This window comes from Toxotes jaculatrix, chromosome 4, assembly GCF_017976425.1.
Source record: "Toxotes jaculatrix isolate fToxJac2 chromosome 4, fToxJac2.pri, whole genome shotgun sequence".
Taxonomy (NCBI): Eukaryota; Metazoa; Chordata; class Actinopteri; family Toxotidae; genus Toxotes; species Toxotes jaculatrix.
The window spans coordinates 9,756,802-9,775,265 of NC_054397.1; the positions used below are offsets into that span (position 1 = coordinate 9,756,802).

General features: G+C 41.3%; 1 protein-coding gene across 2 annotated transcripts in view; it reads left to right on the forward strand.

Moving 5' to 3' along the window:
* Positions 1 to 7,091: 7,091 nt before the first annotated feature.
* The window catches only part of lef1 (lymphoid enhancer-binding factor 1), a 45,060-nt gene continuing 33,687 nt past the window's right edge, over positions 7,092 to 18,464 (forward strand). For both annotated transcript variants that reach the window (XM_041036442.1, XM_041036443.1), the window contains exons 1-3: positions 7,092 to 8,218; positions 10,443 to 10,509; positions 11,834 to 11,961. In XM_041036442.1, coding sequence (XP_040892376.1) covers positions 8,009 to 8,218; positions 10,443 to 10,509; positions 11,834 to 11,961 — 405 coding nt within the window. In that variant the 5' untranslated portion in view covers positions 7,092 to 8,008. The remainder of the gene's footprint in view (positions 8,219 to 10,442; positions 10,510 to 11,833; positions 11,962 to 18,464) is intronic.

Consider the following 18,464-nt stretch of genomic DNA (forward strand, 5'->3'; position numbering starts at 1 on the left):
TTTAGTTGCATTACAAACAGTCAGAAAACAGCAGAATCAAAATCTAAATCAGAATTGATTAAAGGTAAAAAAAAAAAAAAAAAAAAAAAAAGCTAACCTTTATGGACCTGGGTGCAGTCGTGCACAGACTTCGATACTGATATATACACAAACTTGGATCCACACACACACACACACACAGTGAGCCAAACCAGGCTGGCTGTGTTTACTGTTTAGCCCTGCGTGTTGATGTGATGAGACACCCAGGCTGATAACACAGGGCCAGAGGTACTGCCGCTCCGTGTTTGATCTCAGGCAGCCGAGGCAGGCTGAGGCTGGGCAGCGGGCACAGACGGAGGAGCGGGGTCAGCGAGGTGTGCTGTGTGCTTGATTACAGACTGGATGGGGGCCCCGCGACCTCTTAGCAGGTCAGCTCTGACCCCTGACCCTGACACAGCAGGGCCTGACGCAGCGTTCAATGCTTTCTCCAATAACACAGTGGGATGAAAGGAGTAGCTTTGTACACTAAGAGGAATGGACCACTTCCCCTTTGGACCTGAAGAATGTAGCACACAACACAGTAGTGCACCGTGGAGGATGGCTGGTGGTGAAGCTTGGCCAACCTCTGTATATATGTAGTCCCTGTGCAATATAAAGAAACCTTGTCATGCGTCTCTAACCTCATCAGTTAACCCTGTGGAGACCTTGACCTTTCCCACAGAGTTACTAAAAGAAATACCCTTAAACTTTCACTTAGAAGAGGACAAAAACTGCAGAAGAGGTGTTTTTTTCTGATCTTCTGTTAAATATTTCAGTAGCCAGTGTGCTGCATACTGTGATATGGTCATTTCACACAAAGAGTTAAACGACTGCCCCTATGGTGCGAATAGGCAAGCTTAGCAGATTTCTATAAACTCCTGTCCGCTCCAGAGACGGTGGCTGTCTCAGCTGGGTGAAGTTTGTATGTAAACACCCTCTCCATCAGTTTCCCCCAAGGCACCTAAGTCAGCCAAGTGTTAATCTGCCCATTTGTCTCCAGGAGTGGCAGTGGGACAGGGCTGCATGTAAAAGCACACAGGAGAAAGACTGCCTGTCATAAGAGTATCACTACATGATGTGGACCTGCTGCACGCTGAGACAGTGAGGAAAGTCAGCAAAGAGATGGAGACTTTGTCTGTGCCATGTGCATGCAGGTCCAATGTTGTGATGGCGGCATACAAGCATTCTGGTTTTTGAAGCTTGGAGAATGTAAGTTAATACTGTCTCGCCTGTGAGCGCGAGCCAAGTCCCAGAGGAAAAGTGATCCCTAACTCACTCTCTCTTTCTCTGAGGAGCTTTCTGAGTGCTTCTCTCTCTTCTGTCAGCATCACTGACTAGCGAGGATAGAAGGGTGGAGTCAGGTGCCATTTGGCATGAATCACTCTTTATCTCTGTGCAAGGAAGACAATAGAGGAGTCTTCTGACTGGATTTGGTAATCTGTGCAGTGGGTGGAGGAGTGCATCCTCCTGAGGAAACTTGTTTTTCAAGTACATTGCTTCAAATGTAGAAATGCTGCATTTCATTTTTAGCCACGGTAGCAGCATAGCAGCAAGGACAGCAGTGATGGTCAGCTGTTTGGTCCACCACTTAAAATATCTCACAAATTGTAGGATGGATTGCCATGAAAGTTTGTACAGAAATTCAGGGTCCCCAGAAGATGAATCCTAATGACTTTGCTGATCCCTTGACTGTCCCTCAAGCGCCACCTGTAGGTCAAAATTTTCAATCATCAAGTAAAACATTTGCTAGAAATGTTTGTTCAGATACTCAAGGTTCCCTGATGATGAATCTCAACAACTCCTCCTCTACTGCCACCATGAAATTAATATTTATGGTTCTGATTGAAACAGTAAACTTTGGCACAGACATTCATGTCCCCATAAGGATGACCTGGAACAACTTTGGTGATCTCTGAAATTTTTATTTAGCACAGTTAGAAATTTTTATTTATCCAGCATTTTGGTTTATGACTTAATACTTCTAAAACTGTAGACATTCCTGTCAGCTTCCGTTGCACTTAGTATTTACTGCTAATAGCAAATGTTAGCATGCTAAACTCGAATGGTGAACATGGTAAACATCATACCTGTTAAACATCAGCATGTTAGCATTGTCACTGTAGGCATGTTAGCATTTAACTCGGCTTTGCAGCATCATGGAGCCCCTATCGTGTCTGTAGAGTCTTCCTAATGTTTGTTATCTTGCTTGAACTCTTGGATTTATTGCTTTCTTTTTCTATGCTCAAGCCTCTCCTTTCCAAATTGAACACATCCAAAATATATACACAGCATGACAAATTCCCCTCCTTTTCCATCAAGGAGATAATTTCATTTTAATGACAGTTTGTCTGAGACAGCCTCCTGACAGTGTCGCCATAAATCAACAGATCACACATCTGCCCCTCTCTTCCTTCACCTTACCCCCAAGACATCCCCCCCTCCCACTTCAAAAAGGTGACTCATCTTCTACCAATCAGAGAGCGGCACAAATAATCACTCACCTTGGACCTCCCCCGTTTTTGATTTGCACGTTTGATAGATGGTGTCTTTTCTTGGCTTTAATTGCAAGCTCTTTTCATCATAATTTGATGTTTGTTTCCTGTCGTTTTCTTGGAGATGGCTGCGAGTTTAAGGGCTATAATTTCTACATCAAGGAAGTTGTTATGAATGACTAGCAGGTGTAATAGACAGGAGAGTCGGGATTTCACCACTGAACTCACCTGGCAAGTGAATTTAGGAACTGATATTGACAAATCCTCACACTCTGATACCAACAGACTGATATTACACACGCAGACACTGAAGCACACATGCATACACAGCACAATGAGCGAACTGGAGATAATTAGGGTAATTTCTGTTTGAAGTATTATGCATTGCAATGAAAATAGAACAGATAAAAGATGAGACAATAATAGATCTAAAGAGGACCTTGACTGAATGTTGTTCCAACAAAGAGCATTTTGTTTGACACAATTCATATTGTCTGCTAAACTGATATCATCTCCCAACTTTACAAGAGAAGGGGGAAAAAAACATCATATAAAACAAAATATGCTAAATGTGCACTATGTTCATCAACACTTCTCACCACGATGTGAAGACCATATATTTATTTCCTGCTTCAGATTGACTGCTGGTCTTTAAGCAGGGAGATAAGGAATTGAAATCTGTTGGTGATAAATTATGCCCTGTGTATAGATATATTCCTTCCTTATACAACATGCAAAATGTAGTATCTAAAGTGAGAGACAACTGAATTCAGGTCACAGCGCAGCAGGAAATCTTCCTTTTCATGTGAGATCCAGAGGGGTCACTCTTATGAACTCATTAGGAGAAAAATGCTAATGTAGCTCTGTTTTTTTTTTCTTCCCCTCCTTCCTTCTCTCTCTTTTCTCTCCACACCAACTTTCCTGGTTATTCTAACAACCAGGGCTGCGATACACAGAGCCTCGCCGGAGAATATAATGTATTTTGATGTCAAGGGAGAGTGTGCAAGGTGGCTCTGACAGCGGCTTCATTAGAAAGGCTGTCATTTGTTGCCTTGTCATCAAGTCGCTAACTAGAATCATTACACAGCAAACAAAAGTTTCATCTTTATCTCTGCTGGCCTATTGCTGATGTGCTTATTCTGCTGCAGCAAACAGTACTCATTAAAAAACTGAAAAAGACGGTGAAAAAGAAAATCTGTATCGCTCAGTGAAATAGGTACATCAGTGTAGTGTCCTCGTGAAAAAAAATGACCCCTCCTCACAGGCCTTCTAATCAGGAAAATGGACTTCTCTGCAGGGGTCTTCAACCATGCAGCAGAGGACATTAAATAATGAATCTCTCACTAACCCGAGACTTCCACAAACTGTACTTCCACTTTAAAGACCAGAATATGAAATTCCAGTAAACTTTTAGGTTACTTTGGAAAAAAAATTCCATGCATGAAAGAAATATTAAATTGATGCCCAAACAGTTTTTATTCCCTTGTTCTTTTCAGGACGAACATGTAGCCTGCTAAACTGCATTATTTATTATTTTGCTTTATTTCTGAATTTCATGATATTTGCATCTTGAATTGTGTCACTCAGCTGTCTTTTATGATTTTTTGGGGGTGTCTTAGATACAGTCTCCTTTGTCTGCTTCTCTAAAAAAATATAATTTGTGTTTATTTATTTATTTAGGATTCAATTTTCCAGTTATTTAGTTATTACATTCAGTATTTGGTCATATATGTAATGCCTGTTTTCAATTTGATTAACCCTTGTGTTTAATTTCAGCTTTACTTCCTCATTAATTGGGTTCCCACAGACCCTGGTGTTGTGTGTGTTAAAAGTCATTTTAAAAAATTGCAAAATCTAAATTTTTCCCCTTAAATATTGGTCGATTTTTCAGTTATCATGACTGTTATGTACTCTTTTTTATTTATTTATTTATTTTTACATTTTTACATTTTTTTACTTCTCAAATAAATAGATTTATTTGGGAAGTCCTATCAACACAAGTCACAGATGGAGCATGCCAAATTCCTTTGCATTTAATTATGTTTTACTGCTGGGTTCTCTGAGACCCCAATCAGAGCCAAAATCTATAATCAGTTCTCATAGAAATAGGCAATGTCATGAAGTATCAAGGTGATAATAAATAAAAAAAAGAAAAGAAAATGCTGAGTATGTTTTTGAGTTGCAAAAGAGGACCTGGAGTCTCACTGATCCCAAACACAAAACATTAAGTGGTCTGCTTAGCTGATATGTAAAGTCTGATATGTTGCATGTTATAACATATTAAAACGCCAAGAAACCAAAACCAAACATGAATCATTTAGTCCCGCGGTTTATTTAATCTGTTTCATTTTTCACAGTTTGGATCTCTTCACCTCTTACCTCAGGCCCTGCAGGCCTGCACTGTCTCTTTTTAGTAGTACCTTAACAGGCCTTAATGCCCCCCTGGTTTCCCTTTTCTCCTAAATTTATGATTTAAAACCATATCCAAGGTGAATGCTGGAAAAGCCACAGAAGAAAAACATATTTAAAGAAAATGAGGTTGCTCCTAATAGCGTGGTTTTAGGGTGGTGGTGGATGTAGGTAGCATCACATCAAATTGTGCCAGAAATAAAAGTGGCGGCTAATTAAATTAAAAAAGCCCTGTAATGAAGTAGAACCGACACTTTCTACAGAGTGTGAAGAAAAACAGCCAGAGTTTATACCGGTCTCACATTTTTTTTTTTTTTTTTGGCTGAAAACATGAAATATAATGTTAAAGGGTTTTTTATTATGAAGGGTTTGGTTGTTCGGGTTTTCCTGTGTGAAATCTTTTTAATTAACTCTCTCTCTCTCTCTCTCTCTCTCTCTCTCTCTCTCTCTCTCTGCGTGTGTATGTGCTGTACTTACGCGCGTGTCGGTGCCTGTATCTCGCGTGCATGTGTGCTCGTGCGAACTCGTGAATGTGGGCGCGTGAGGGTGTGCGCGCTTTCCGCTATACTCTGGAATGCAGCCAGTCTCGGCTCTTTTGAATCCACACTCCGCTTCCAAAACCCCAAAGCTTTTGATCTTTTTTTTTTTCTCGCTGTCTCCTTACCCGGAAGAGAACCCCTTCTCCCTCTCTCTCTCCCTCTCGCTCTCTGTCCTCGCTTCTCTCTCTCAGCTGGGATGAACGCACACGTGGAAATGTTGGCCCGGCTCCACACTCGGACCAAATTTAGTCATACAAAGGCAAGGGAGAGCGAGGGGGGGAGGGAGGGAGGAAGGGGGGGAGGGTGGTGGTGGTGCTGTGGGGGGAACCGGGCGGGGGGAGTCGGGGATGAAAGAGCCAGCCGCCGCAAGATCAAAGGGAGCCGCGGCTCCGCCCCGCTAACCCCACCTCCGCGCTTTATAAAGATCTGCCTCCCCATCCCAACTTTGATTCTCACGCAATCTCTCACTGCTCAGACAGACGCAGAGAGCACGCCACTTCCACTATGTTTTTCTTTTGTTTATTTCCCTTTTCTTTTTCCTGAGTTTTCTCATGAAATATAAGCGACCCAGGGCCTGAAGTTCTTTTCTTTTAAACTGTTTACCCTTATGTTTGTGGCCTGTTATGGCACTTTTTTTTTTTTAATTCTTAATTTATTACCTAATTTATTCATTCAGTGTATCCATTCGTGTGCAACCCCCCTCTTGGGTTTTATGTCCATGTTTTTTGTTATTATTATTACATTTTATTTGTGTAGCCCATGTGCTAATAATTAATTTAAATAATCTTTGATCAAAAATGTAATCGTTCTCATCTTTCCTACTGGAGAATAATGGATCAGATGGGTGTCTGAGGCTTCAAAATCGTATGTTTTCACACCTTCCTGACATGCAAAAGTTTGGGGACCCCTGGTCTGTTCTCTGTTATTTCGTTAGACCATTATATCACATTTTCTTATCTTGCAACGGGGGCAGCCACAGACTTAAATACGTGACGTTGTTGAACATAAATGAAATATTTGCACTTATTGTTAGAAAACATGGAAAGCACTGCAAAAGCACAAGGATGCATCTCATACAAAGCAGCTTTAAGAGTGAAAAAACAGACACACCCCTCCCCCCCCAAATGTTGCTAAATAAATACATAGGTAAATAATAATAATAATAAACCTATATGACCCCCGTTATAGCTTGTTAATGTAAAAACCTCAGAGTGTTTTTTGTTTCTTTCTGTGGCCTCAGCTTCTGGGTGTTTCTACTGAAAATAGGGATATTCTTTTAGATTAAATTCCAATTCTTCTGCCTCAACCAAACAAGCTTGAGCTTGTTTTGTTCTTCTCTATTTCTATTATCATTTTTATTTATCGTGATTGTTTTAACCCATCACACACTGCGTCTATCTTCCTCACCGCTTCTTCTTCTTCTTTCCCTCCTGTCTGCCCATTTGTTGTGAGCCGTGTATCAATCTCTCTCTCTCTCTCTCTCTCTCTCTCTCTCTCTCAGGAGGAGTGTCAATCGGTGCGGTGTCAATCAGAGTCTCGGCTTCCCTTTCATCTCTCCTTCCTTCCAGTGACTGAAGAGAGAGAAAAAGAGGAGGAGGAGGAGGAGAAGGAGGAGGAGGGCGCACAGCTACATTACCAACACACACATACACACACTGGTTACATTACACTGTGGAAGCAGTGCGGGAGCAGTGGGAAGTAGATCCACGGCGTCTTTCCTCTCTATCTTCTTTTTTTCTTTTTGATTGTTTTATGACTTTTGCTTTTATCCCTCCTCATCCGACCAGCTCCGAGGATGTATTTTTAAGCACGAAAGCGGCCCATCGCTTTGCTTGTTGTCTTGTCTGAGAGTTAAAACTGTGTTTTCTGCCAGTTGCACATCCATCAGTTACCTTTTCACCTCCAGACGGTGTTTGAGTTTTGTTAGCCGACTGTTGTTTTCTCCACGTTCAAGGACGACCCAGCTTCTCCACTGGACCACAGAGGAAATATTTTTCTCTCACTTTTATAAATGCACTGTTTTAGCGTTGAGTCGCTTTTTTGGGGTTTCTTTTGGTTACTGGACCATATCCGTCGTCAGTTGTGCCTGTGTTGACTGAAAAAAAAAAAAACTAGTGATGAGATTTTAACTCGTGGTTTGTTTTTCTTCCCCCCCTCCCTTTTTTTATTTTTATTTTTTTCCTCATGACATTGAGGCGTGCATCGGACTCTCATTCCGACCCTTTATATCTTAAGTTTTCCGGGTCTGAGTTTCACTCTTTTTAGTTCAGACACTCGTGGTGAAAAAGGACGCCGACAGCAGCCACACTCCTCCTGTTGCTTCAGTTAAAAACACACCGGCAGCGTGTTTGCACGCCGCTTCCTCTCCAAGTGACTCACGGTCGAAGCTCCGGTAAAACAGAGGGGACGTTTTCTCACTCGGTTACGGGGGATTTTAGTGGGAGTTTTCCCCAATCTGTAGTTTCTGACAGTTGTGGCGTGTGTGTGTGTTGTCTTCAGTTTTCTCGGTGAAGCAAACAGAGTAAAGAAAAAAAATAATAAATTAGAAAAATGCCACAGTTATCAGGCGGCGGCGGCGGCGGTGGAGATCCGGAGCTGTGCGCTACAGACGAAATGATCCCGTTCAAAGACGAAGGGGACCCGCAGAAGGAGCAGATCTTCGCCGAGCTCAGCCACTCGGAGGAAGAGGGAGACCTGGCGGACATCAAGTCATCTCTGGTCAACGAGTCGGAGAGCAGCCCCAACAGCAACAGTCACGACGTGAGTAATGTGTGTTTTCACTCATGTGGGGAAGGATGAGGCATGAGTACCAACTCTGAACTCCCATCAGAGAAGGGAAACAGCCTGCAGCAGCCTGTAAACAAAGTTGTTTTATCCTTTTAATCATGGAAAGACCTGGTTTTCATTTAGCTTTTATCACTTGGATATGAATGAGTTTGCCTTAAGATGAATCATATGCACCAAAAGGGAATTTAACAGTATAGGCCCAATAATGTTTTCTTTTTTTTCCTCTGTCTTTGGAGGTTCTGAAGTTTGCTTAATTTGATATTATATATTATGCATTCTTATCATCAAGATTTATCCCTGATTAGAAAATGTACAAACTGAGTTCAGCTGCATTTTTAGCCTCCTATGTTTGTCCTCCACTGTGTGTAGGCCTATTTTATTTTAATTGAACATTAATAGGTTTTGTGATGCCACTAACGGTCTGCATACCAAGGTCTACCTCCAGAAACCTGAAAGATGCTTCCATAAACACCACATCCAGAGTACCCCGCTTAGTAACCCCCCTGACTGGAGACACTGGAGGCCTAAATGAATATATCCTCCGTATCAGTTATATTTCATTAATTTGTGTGTGTGTGAATTTGTCGTTGAAATTTGGATAAAAGATATATAGAAAATGTGTTTTTTGGATGTAAGAATCGGGGCCTTGTGTGCTGCCTGTGAGAAGCAGGCTAATAGCTGTGTTTGCTTTGGTACACTGTAACCCTCAGCAGCTGTAAACACCAGCACATGAATCTGTTTAGCACACATGGCTTAAAACCTATTGACAAACAAGATTATTAATTTACTTCAAAGATCAGAGCTTATGAAATGCAGCCTAAATGAAAGGGCTCTTATCCGACTGTTCTGTCCCCAGGATGTGATTTTGTATTATAGTTTCCTGCCAATTCTAAATATTGATGTTGATAATAATGATATTTATTTAGTATTTAATTAATGGGCATCAGTAAACGGATACAATATCATATCCGTTTACTGGTGACCATAAATTATTTTTGCACATTTTGAGGCTGAGAAATATATTAAACACAGTTACATTCACAGTTGTTCTGGCCCGTTTTCACTGATCAGATTAAAAGAATATTAAGAGGCAAGATGAAGAAGAAATTTTTAAACGTATAAATGTGTTGAATTCATTGTATATGTAAATGCACATAGAATCTCAGAAGAGGAATTATTAATGATGAATTTTTAATGTTTCTAAAATTATTTCTCTCCTGCTTTACATTCCGTACTTGCGAGATGACATTTTATTAGCACACACAAAGAAACAGATTGGGTATGATCATGGTTAAAAATGTGTGTATTTAATTTTTTTTTGTGCATCCATCTACTCGTGCACTGACCTCAGGATGCAGGCTGCAGCTTCCCCGTTACAAAGTTAGTCGGCTGTTTTGTCATTAACCCCAGTGTTGATGAAATTTTGGGCACATCCTGAACAAGACTGTACACATTCACCACCAAATGTCCTAGAGACGCACGAGACAGAGGCTGAATGTTAATTAGGAATCCAGCGAAGTTCCCTCGCTCAGCTTGAAGCCATCCCGAGGCGTCTGAACTCCAAAAAAGAGGTCCTCTTCCCAATTCTGATTCGAACAGAGAAAGGGAGTGGATGTGCGAAGTGTAGGGGGATTTTTCTTCTTCTTTTTTCTTTTTAAAGCAAAAACTGTCTGCACCGTGTTCTCTTTTTTTATGGAATGATTTTATTTTGCTTTCCACAGTGGCTTTTAATTTATAAAACACAAATACTCTATTTATTTGAATTTAGAAGGAGGCTTTAACTGAGAGATGAAAATGAGAGTGGACCTATGGTATTGAAAACAAGTTAATTTGTAAGCTCCTTAAGGACATGAAGCTTAATTAAGTGGTTCTTTTGAAGCTTTGATGCAGGCTGCTCCATCACCCCTCCATAGATAGTGGTGTGTGTGTGTGTGTGTGTGTGTGTGTGTGTGTGTGTGTGTGTGTGTGTGTGTGTGTGTGTGTGTGTGAGAGAGAGAGAGAGAGAGGGAGAGAGCTTGTTCTGCTTTGGTGACAAGCAAAGTGACGGCATTTGTCCCAGCAATGTTTGTGGGTGTCTGACCGTATCACCATGTCTGTGTGTGTAACTGCCTTTGAAAGCCCTCCTAATTGATTCACCATCATTTCATTTCTTTTTCTCTTTCTTTTCTTTTCTTTTCTTTTTTTTTTTCTTTCACAGGCAGCTAGACAGTCCCAAATACCGCAAGATTCATATCATGAAAAACACAGAGACCATCCGGAAGATGGTAAGTGACACAGCCCTAAGCAAGAGCTCGTTAAATCAGCATGCTTTATAGGACAGTCAGCGTGCCATTTAGCTGCACTAAAACCCTGGATTTTCAGAATAATGCACGGTAGCTTTAGACGTTGAGGTGAGTGTGAGAAAGCACCTCCTCGTTGTCCCCACACAGAAGTGATCGGTCACACTGTTACACCGTTGGTCCTGTTCTTATCAGAGCCCCTGTTTCTGCTGCCCTCAGACAGATAATCTCTGATCCAAGTCTAGTCGGGACATGCTATACCTTCATGGACACAGCTACCTGTTACCTACCTCACTGATGAGGGTGCCTGCAGAAGTGGGAAAACAAAGAATACTTGAAGTGAAAGGAGGACCATTATTCGCTTCCTCTCTCATGTTTCAATTTGGGAATGATCATTGTGGCAAATGTGGCACGAGCCTACAATTGAAGATAATTCAAAATCACATTTCTTTCTGGCTCTTGTGTTTCTTATTATACAATTACCCCAATAAACTATTTCCCCACATACATCAGCTCTCCGGCTGCACTGTCACATGCAACATGTTGCTGCCGCTCGGGGCTCATTGCTCTCTGGCTATTGTAGTCTGACCCCACTGCTGCAGGTCATCATTATAGGGCTTTGAGGAGAAGTGTGTCTCTCCTTTGTTCCCCTTTCAGTCGTGAATAGGGTCCCCTCAAACCAAACACTGGCTTTCTTTACAACAAGATCCATGTTGCCATCAGGCTGTATACCACAAACACTCCCAACCCCCTGGCCTTATTACGCAGCGCGCGGTTGAGTGGCAAGTGGCGCTGTATAGAGTCCACTTGTATAAAGCTCCCCCTCTCAGGTCAAAGGCATAGGGGAACAGTTGGGGCGTCTCCTGTTTTGACACAGTCTGTATGTTCTTCTAATTGGTGCTAATTGGCACAGAGGGGCTCCATTGTTCCTCTGTATAATGCGACCCTCCTCTCCAAGACGGGAAGAAAGGGCACAAACAAAAGGCTGAGGCAAAATAGGGCACGGGTTAAAGCGATCGACAGCGATACCATTACAGCATCAAAACAGGCAGGATGAGGCAGAACTTTGTGTTAAGGTTGTTTTTTTCTTAATTTTGTACTTGGTTTACTGTGGAAAACCCATTTGGAAATTTTGTTTGTGTTTAAAGCCCTACTCCAGGGAGAGTTCTGATGCTGGCTAGTTAGATCTTGCTTGATGAATCTTCTGATTTTCTGACCCTTGTGCGTGTTCTTTATGGGTCTTATGCAAACACACAGTAAACTAACCCCTGTTCCTTCCACCTTGTTTTTTTTTTTTTTTTTTTATTAGGAAAGCATCAAGACATGTACAGCAAAGGCCATCCGTACTCGGGCTATCCTGGCTATATCATGATGAGTAACATGAACAATGACTCCTACATGAACAATGGCTCCCTCTCGCCACCCATGCCCAGAACGGTCAGTACCAACTCTTCTTTTTACGCGTCAGTTTATCAGTTTAACTCGTATGACATCAGGACGTCAAATGCTGTTGGTATGGCCACGAAGTCAGAACGGAGAATTATTATGTCAAAAACATTTTGCCAGAACATCCAGAACATCTCTGCATCTCAGCTAGTGGAAGGTATACGCCTTCCATAAATTTGTGTGGTAAGGATGTATATTTAGTAAAATCAAATTTTGATCAGTCAGATAACAGAAAATAAATCATTGATGATTTTATTAGTGGTGATGAAAATGATGCTAGAGTCAGTGTTAATTGCAAAGTACATTTGAGCGATTAAATTATTTTCTTTGGAGGGTTAACGGTAAAGGTTTTTTGTTTAAGTGCGGTAAAAGGTGGTGTGATGCTGACAGTTCTGGTCTGAAACAGCAAATGCGCTTTGTTTTTTTTTTTTTTACGTGCTTGAGGGATGGAAAGCGTAAACAAACATGATGTATGATGATGGACAGCAGAAATTTAACTTCGTGTTGAACCCGATCAGGTTAAACCCAACGTTTGGCGTGATTTGGGATTGTAAAGTTTAAAAGGCAACCGAAGATAGATGGCAATTGTTGTTCGTAAGCTCTCTCAGTAGTAATGCCACATATTCTGGCCTTGTAACAGAGGATGCAGACTGAGGAGGCAACCTGCTGATTTACCTGCCCCCAGACTCTAAAAACATGACTGTAAGGTCTCTCATGGGTGAAACTGTCTCACTTTTAAAATATCACCCATGATATTAAATGTCATTGATCATATCAGTTGTTTTCACAGTTCATATTGACTAAGTAATCAGAAATCACAAATAATGAAATTGAATTTCATTAAAGACTCACAATACTTTAAAAGAACTGCAACACTCAAATCATTTCAGACATGATAAGGTATTGCAAAGTTTGTACATAGTTGATTTTGGCATTAATTCAGTAAAAACTGCAAATGTTTGTGGTTTTGAGCTTCTCAAATGTGAATATTTGTTTGCTTTTCTCCATTTCAAATCATTGTAAATCGAACACTTTGTGGTTCGGATTGCTGGCTAGAGAAAATGAACGATCTGCAATGTCGCTCTGTGCTGTGAAAACTTGTGATACACTCGCTAACTTTTCAAGATTTAAGAGACCAAACAATTAATTGACAAATAATTTGCTCAGGTTTCACAACCATACCAACGCATTTAGTTACTAATATCAAGATTCAATACGAAAACCATCTCTGTAAAATTTATACATTTTATGGACAACTTAGACCTAAAATTATGAAATGGGGATTAAAATAAATTAAAGCATTGATTAATAAAAGACAGCATGTCACGTGAAATCATGTTTCTTGACTTTCTTGTAACAAACTTAGACCCTATAATCTAATATAAATTTTTTTTAAATCACCTCCGCATGTTCATAGCATTTAATGTTTGTGTTGTTGTATAGGATTTTTTTTTTTTTTACAAGATTTACCCTCGCATACTAGCTTTGTTGACGCCCATCCTCTTGACAACCATATGTAACCCTAGGAAACCAGATGCCTGCCATATTTTCCAGCAGATTAGCATGAGATATAAAGTATTTCTCATCTTGTTAAAATCTTAGATGATGCATGTCTACATGACCCAAGTAAGCCCTCTAATTAGCCCAGCATGACTGAGGAGGCCTAAGGCAACATCATGTCTCTAAGGCTGCCTCGCAGAGGGGTTTATGGTACTGTCCAGGGGTGGCGTGTGTTGTTGGAGAAATCGTCCCCTGTAACGGTATTAATTTCAGGCCAGCTGCAGGTCTCTCACTGGCGGCTTCCTGTGTCTGTCCCGTTTGCAAATTTCTCCTCTCAAGACAGACATAAAACGCAGGGCACACCAGCAGCTGTCCACTCTAATCCTGTTTTGTCCATGTCTCTGTATCACACTTGGGAAGACAACCAGTCTCAGTCTGGGTATGGTTTGGTGCCTCTATACAGGAAACACTCACACATGGTACAGAAGAAGCATGCATATGAGTTAGTTTCATCAGGGTGAAGTTTTGAAATGTGGCTTCTGTGTTGCTAGAAGAATTGGCTTTCGGAGGCAGATGTGAATGTCGGGGGCAGATGCCACATGCTGTGTGTAAAGGATCTTCATTCATACGCAACTCTATCACGGAATGATGTTAAAATTGCATTGCTTCCCCCTCTGCCAAAGTTGCAGAGGGTGAAAGTATGTGACATTGTGGAGAAAACGTGATCCTGATTACCTCATGATTCACCCTCCCCAGTTTACAAATAGAAAAGTTTTTGAAATGTGGGGACTGATGCTTTCCAAATTCTTTTTTTATGGCTTGTTTCCTGGTCAATTTTATAAATTATTCCATCGTACGCACTGAAAAGCTCATAGAGGTCTGTATGGAGACCAGCTGACTGTAGGAGAGGAAATTACCCCTCACTGCAGATGAATTAGGCCAGGCAGTTAGGCGGTGTACTCGCTGCCAAAACTTTTAAAGCCCCGCTTTCATTTCATTTACCACGGCTGCTTTTTTTTTTTTTTTTCACCCAATTTTCCCCCTCACCCTGTCTTCAATAAAACGGTAGTCATTTTATATACGTTTCTCTCACTTATCCAATAAAAAGAGCCGAGGCTTGGTGGAAGGATCACGGAACACGAGTCCTCTGGCTTTCTCACTGATGTCAGATTGCTGCCTCTGCTGTTGGCCATCGCAGCCACACTATCTGCAGGCCTGGGATCGGTTTTCACTGAGATCAAAGGCACATTCTCTCTTTCATTCTCTTCCATCCCTTGCCCCACCGCCGCCCCCAATCCCAGTAGTTTAGATTGATTTCCATTGACCATGACATTCCTGCACATGCTGTCCAGTCATGATGGAGCTGTTGGGAGTTGCTGATTGTCAGCAGATTTTAGGGCTTCTCGCTTGATAGGTCGCCTCTGCCACAAGCTGAGATTTTGGTGTCAGGATGCCCAGTGGTGTTCAGTTTCATTTGCTGTGTGGTTAATGTTGATATAAAACAACGCTGAACACTTCAAAGACTCACTGGTGTGTTATAAATATGTAAACCTATAGCTGTTTTAGGATGCAGAGTCTGCAGGCTGCAAGCTCAGTGAGAGCGAAGACCATTTCATCATTATGTGATGTACCCCCTTCCTTGAAGGAGCAAAAGGGCATTGTGTTTGTTGGAACTGGTGCTTAACTTAAAGTGATTGTCATGTCTGCCGTGTTTAAATTTTAGACTTAAAAGTATTCATTGTCTTGTCTACATTTTATATGCGTACAACAAATAGGTTATTGGGAAAAAAATGTTGTTAAAGCAGGAAATCGTCTGGTATATTTTAAGTGTATTAGTGATAAGCGTGACTCCTCACCTTGTAGAGATTTATTTTTCTTACCGATCAAATGTGTAAATTTTTACAAATGACCTTCAGTTCGGCTGCGGAAATCGATTAACCTTGTTTCTTTCAGTTTTAGTTTGACTTGGAATTCAGTTTTAGGATATACACAGCTTTGTGAAATGCTCTTTCCTGTCACTCCTCCGAAACCGTGTTGAGTTTCTTTTAGTTTAATTTTCTAGTTTAATAGCATAGAGCAAAGGAGGTTACTGCAGAAAACAATAAGCTGCAAGTACATGCACGCGGACTGATTGCCTTTTCTATCTTCTCACTGCCATTCTTTACTATTTTAAGATGTATTAGATATAGTGAAGAGACTTGTCTGCACGCAGTGATTCATACTTCCTGCTGTTCTAAGCATGGTTCTACAATTTTGGTTAGAATTATCATAATACATCCCATAGTGGTTGTGAAGTATGATCTTCAAAGCATTTAGGATGTTATCACTCCAGGTTTGATGTGTAGAAGAATAATAGTTCACAGCTTTCATGGGCTGTGTCTTATCTTTCAATCAGTGATCCTTCAGCCTCCTAAACTCAAAGACAGGATTTGGAAATGACAGTTTCTTAATAAAGATCAACATGCATTTGATGGGCAGAGTGTATTTTTAAATGACCTGAAATTCAGTCACATAAACACCCCCCCCCCCCCCCCTTAGTTAAAACCACAAAACTCCCATTTTACATGCTCCTCTATGGGTTTAAACAAATCCTACAGCCTCTGAGCTCATGACATCCTACCAAAACCCTTTGAATAAACTCGTAAATGCACCGCTGACAAGATAAAAAACACAACTGAGCGTTCCTGGTTCTGAAATGTTGATAGTGCAGAGATATAGTGCAGGGGTTTTTCACCTGACTGTGAAGATGTGTTGGTGAGCTACAGCGGTGTAAGAACAGTCTTATGGTCATGGGCAGCAGCTTGAAGAGAGAAATGGATAGAATCGCTGATTTTATTTTCCTTTTTTTTTTTTTTTTTTTTAAGCTGAATTTTGCTGCTGTGGTTGGGTGAGTTTAGTGAGCTCCCTCTCCTTTGCCTTGCACTCTTTTTCCCCTTGGTCCCTCAATTGCAGATCCTCATGGCAAGGAAGAGGGGGCTGTGTGGGGTGGGGGGGTTGGGGCGGGGGTGTAGTGCTGCACTTTCCTTTGATGTAGTGGGAACGTGACGGATCTGCTAGCCAGTGTCTCGCAGCGTGGAATCACTAACCCAGGCTTACCTAACGGGATTTGGTAGGACCGCTCTGGTGTCCCTCAGTGCCATGTGTGTCCTGAGCTCATGCCCCCAGCACTACCGTGGAAGATCCCTGTTAAAGAGAACACTACATTTACCAGCAGCCTTCCATGTACACACATAATGTTCTATATGGCAGCTTTTGGTACCTAGTGTAGTTTTTCTTTTTTTTGAAGTCTCACTACAGGATGGACATGCTGTGTGAAGTTTACTAGAGTTGAGTGTAGCATTTTGGCTTAAAGCAGCTGGACTCCATATGATCATCCCACCGTCGGCTCATCTCATTTTCTGTAAGTAGTCTTTAGTACAGCACTATATGTATATTTTAGTCTAAAAATACATTTAGAGAATATATAGTAACTGGCAAAAGTTAGAAATGTAATTCCCTCATTTTATGCCATATATGCCAAATTAGTCATTTTCTTCAGTCAGGCAGTATACATATGAAAGAGTCACTCTGACATTGATGTCATCTGCTGTGCAGCTCTACCAAATGGTGAAATATGTGTGTACACATGAAGGACAGCACCAGAGACCTCACACAGAAGAAACACTTGGCGTCTCTGGCTCTTTGTAGTGCCGCTGGGTCTCGTTGTTTTATAAACAGCACCATTAACGCCAAGGTTTCTTCTCGCCCCTCCACTGTATGGTGATGCTGGTTGACACATTTACTCCATATGCACGGTGCTAATGATGCCATGTGGTTGCAATCACCTTATCAGTGTGTTTCATCTTGTTTAATGGAGCTGAGCAGAGTGATTCTCTACCAGCACCACGAGATAGGCGTAGTTGTGTAAGATGAAAACCAGAAATAAGACAATCACAGTTAAAGTTTCCGGATAATTTAGTTTTCCTGGTAGTGTAAGTGTAGGCTGATTGCGATTTGATTTAAATGTAAAAAGATTATGTCTTTATTTCTTTGTTTAGATGAAAGACTGATTTTCTTTTTTTTTTGGTGGATTTTATTTGAATGCCAGTTTTTTTGGATTAACATTAACAAGTTTATCTCTTTCATACACATTCAAAGCTAACACTCCCATTTTAAGGCAGTGTTGTTATATCAATAATAGTAATAATAGTAAAAATAAAAAAAAGCACACAGTAGATATAGAAATCGGAATGCTCTGAAAATGTGTGTTTCCATGTGTGTCTGAGGAAAGCAATCGGGAGTGTCAGGGTTGTGAGCATGACATGCAGGCGCACACTTAACCCCTGTTGATGTTTATTTTGGGCATGTTAGTGCTCAAAGCACAGCGCTCACAGATGATGACACTTTCTTCGCTTCCCATCCTCCCACTGAATTGGATGAAGCTTAACCAATCAAGCAGTGCTGCCTGGAGCCAGCCAGTCAGGCTTCCAGGGACAGAGTGCTGCTCAGGCCCTCAACACCTGCTCAGGGGGCTTCACTCCTCACCAGCAGCCTGCCGCTGATCTCCAGGGGTCAGTGGCAGGCCTCGCCAAGGTTGTCCCTTATGCCCAAATCTGTTTGAATGGCCTGGGTGTGGACTTCCTGTAAGGGTGGATCAGAAATGGAGACTAGAGGGCGGTGTGTGTGTGCATGAGCGGAGTGTTTTTTTGTCAATTTGTTGTGTAACTGTCGTCACTCTTGGCGTTGTTATGACTGTGCATAGTTAGAAGAGACTGTGGGTGAAGCGGTTTTCTATTGGCAAAGATGTTTATTTTGAGTTAAGGAACTGGAACTGAATATGCTCCAAGATTAATACATTTTAAAATGAAACTTCAAATCTAGTTTTATAGTCACTGCTTGTTATGTAAAGATTTGTTTAACATGCTCCTATAGCACAAGTTTCACTTGACCTGGTTTATTGTTTGAGCTATGATTGAAGCTTGGCAGTAGTCCCCTAAAAGCTTGATTACAGTACC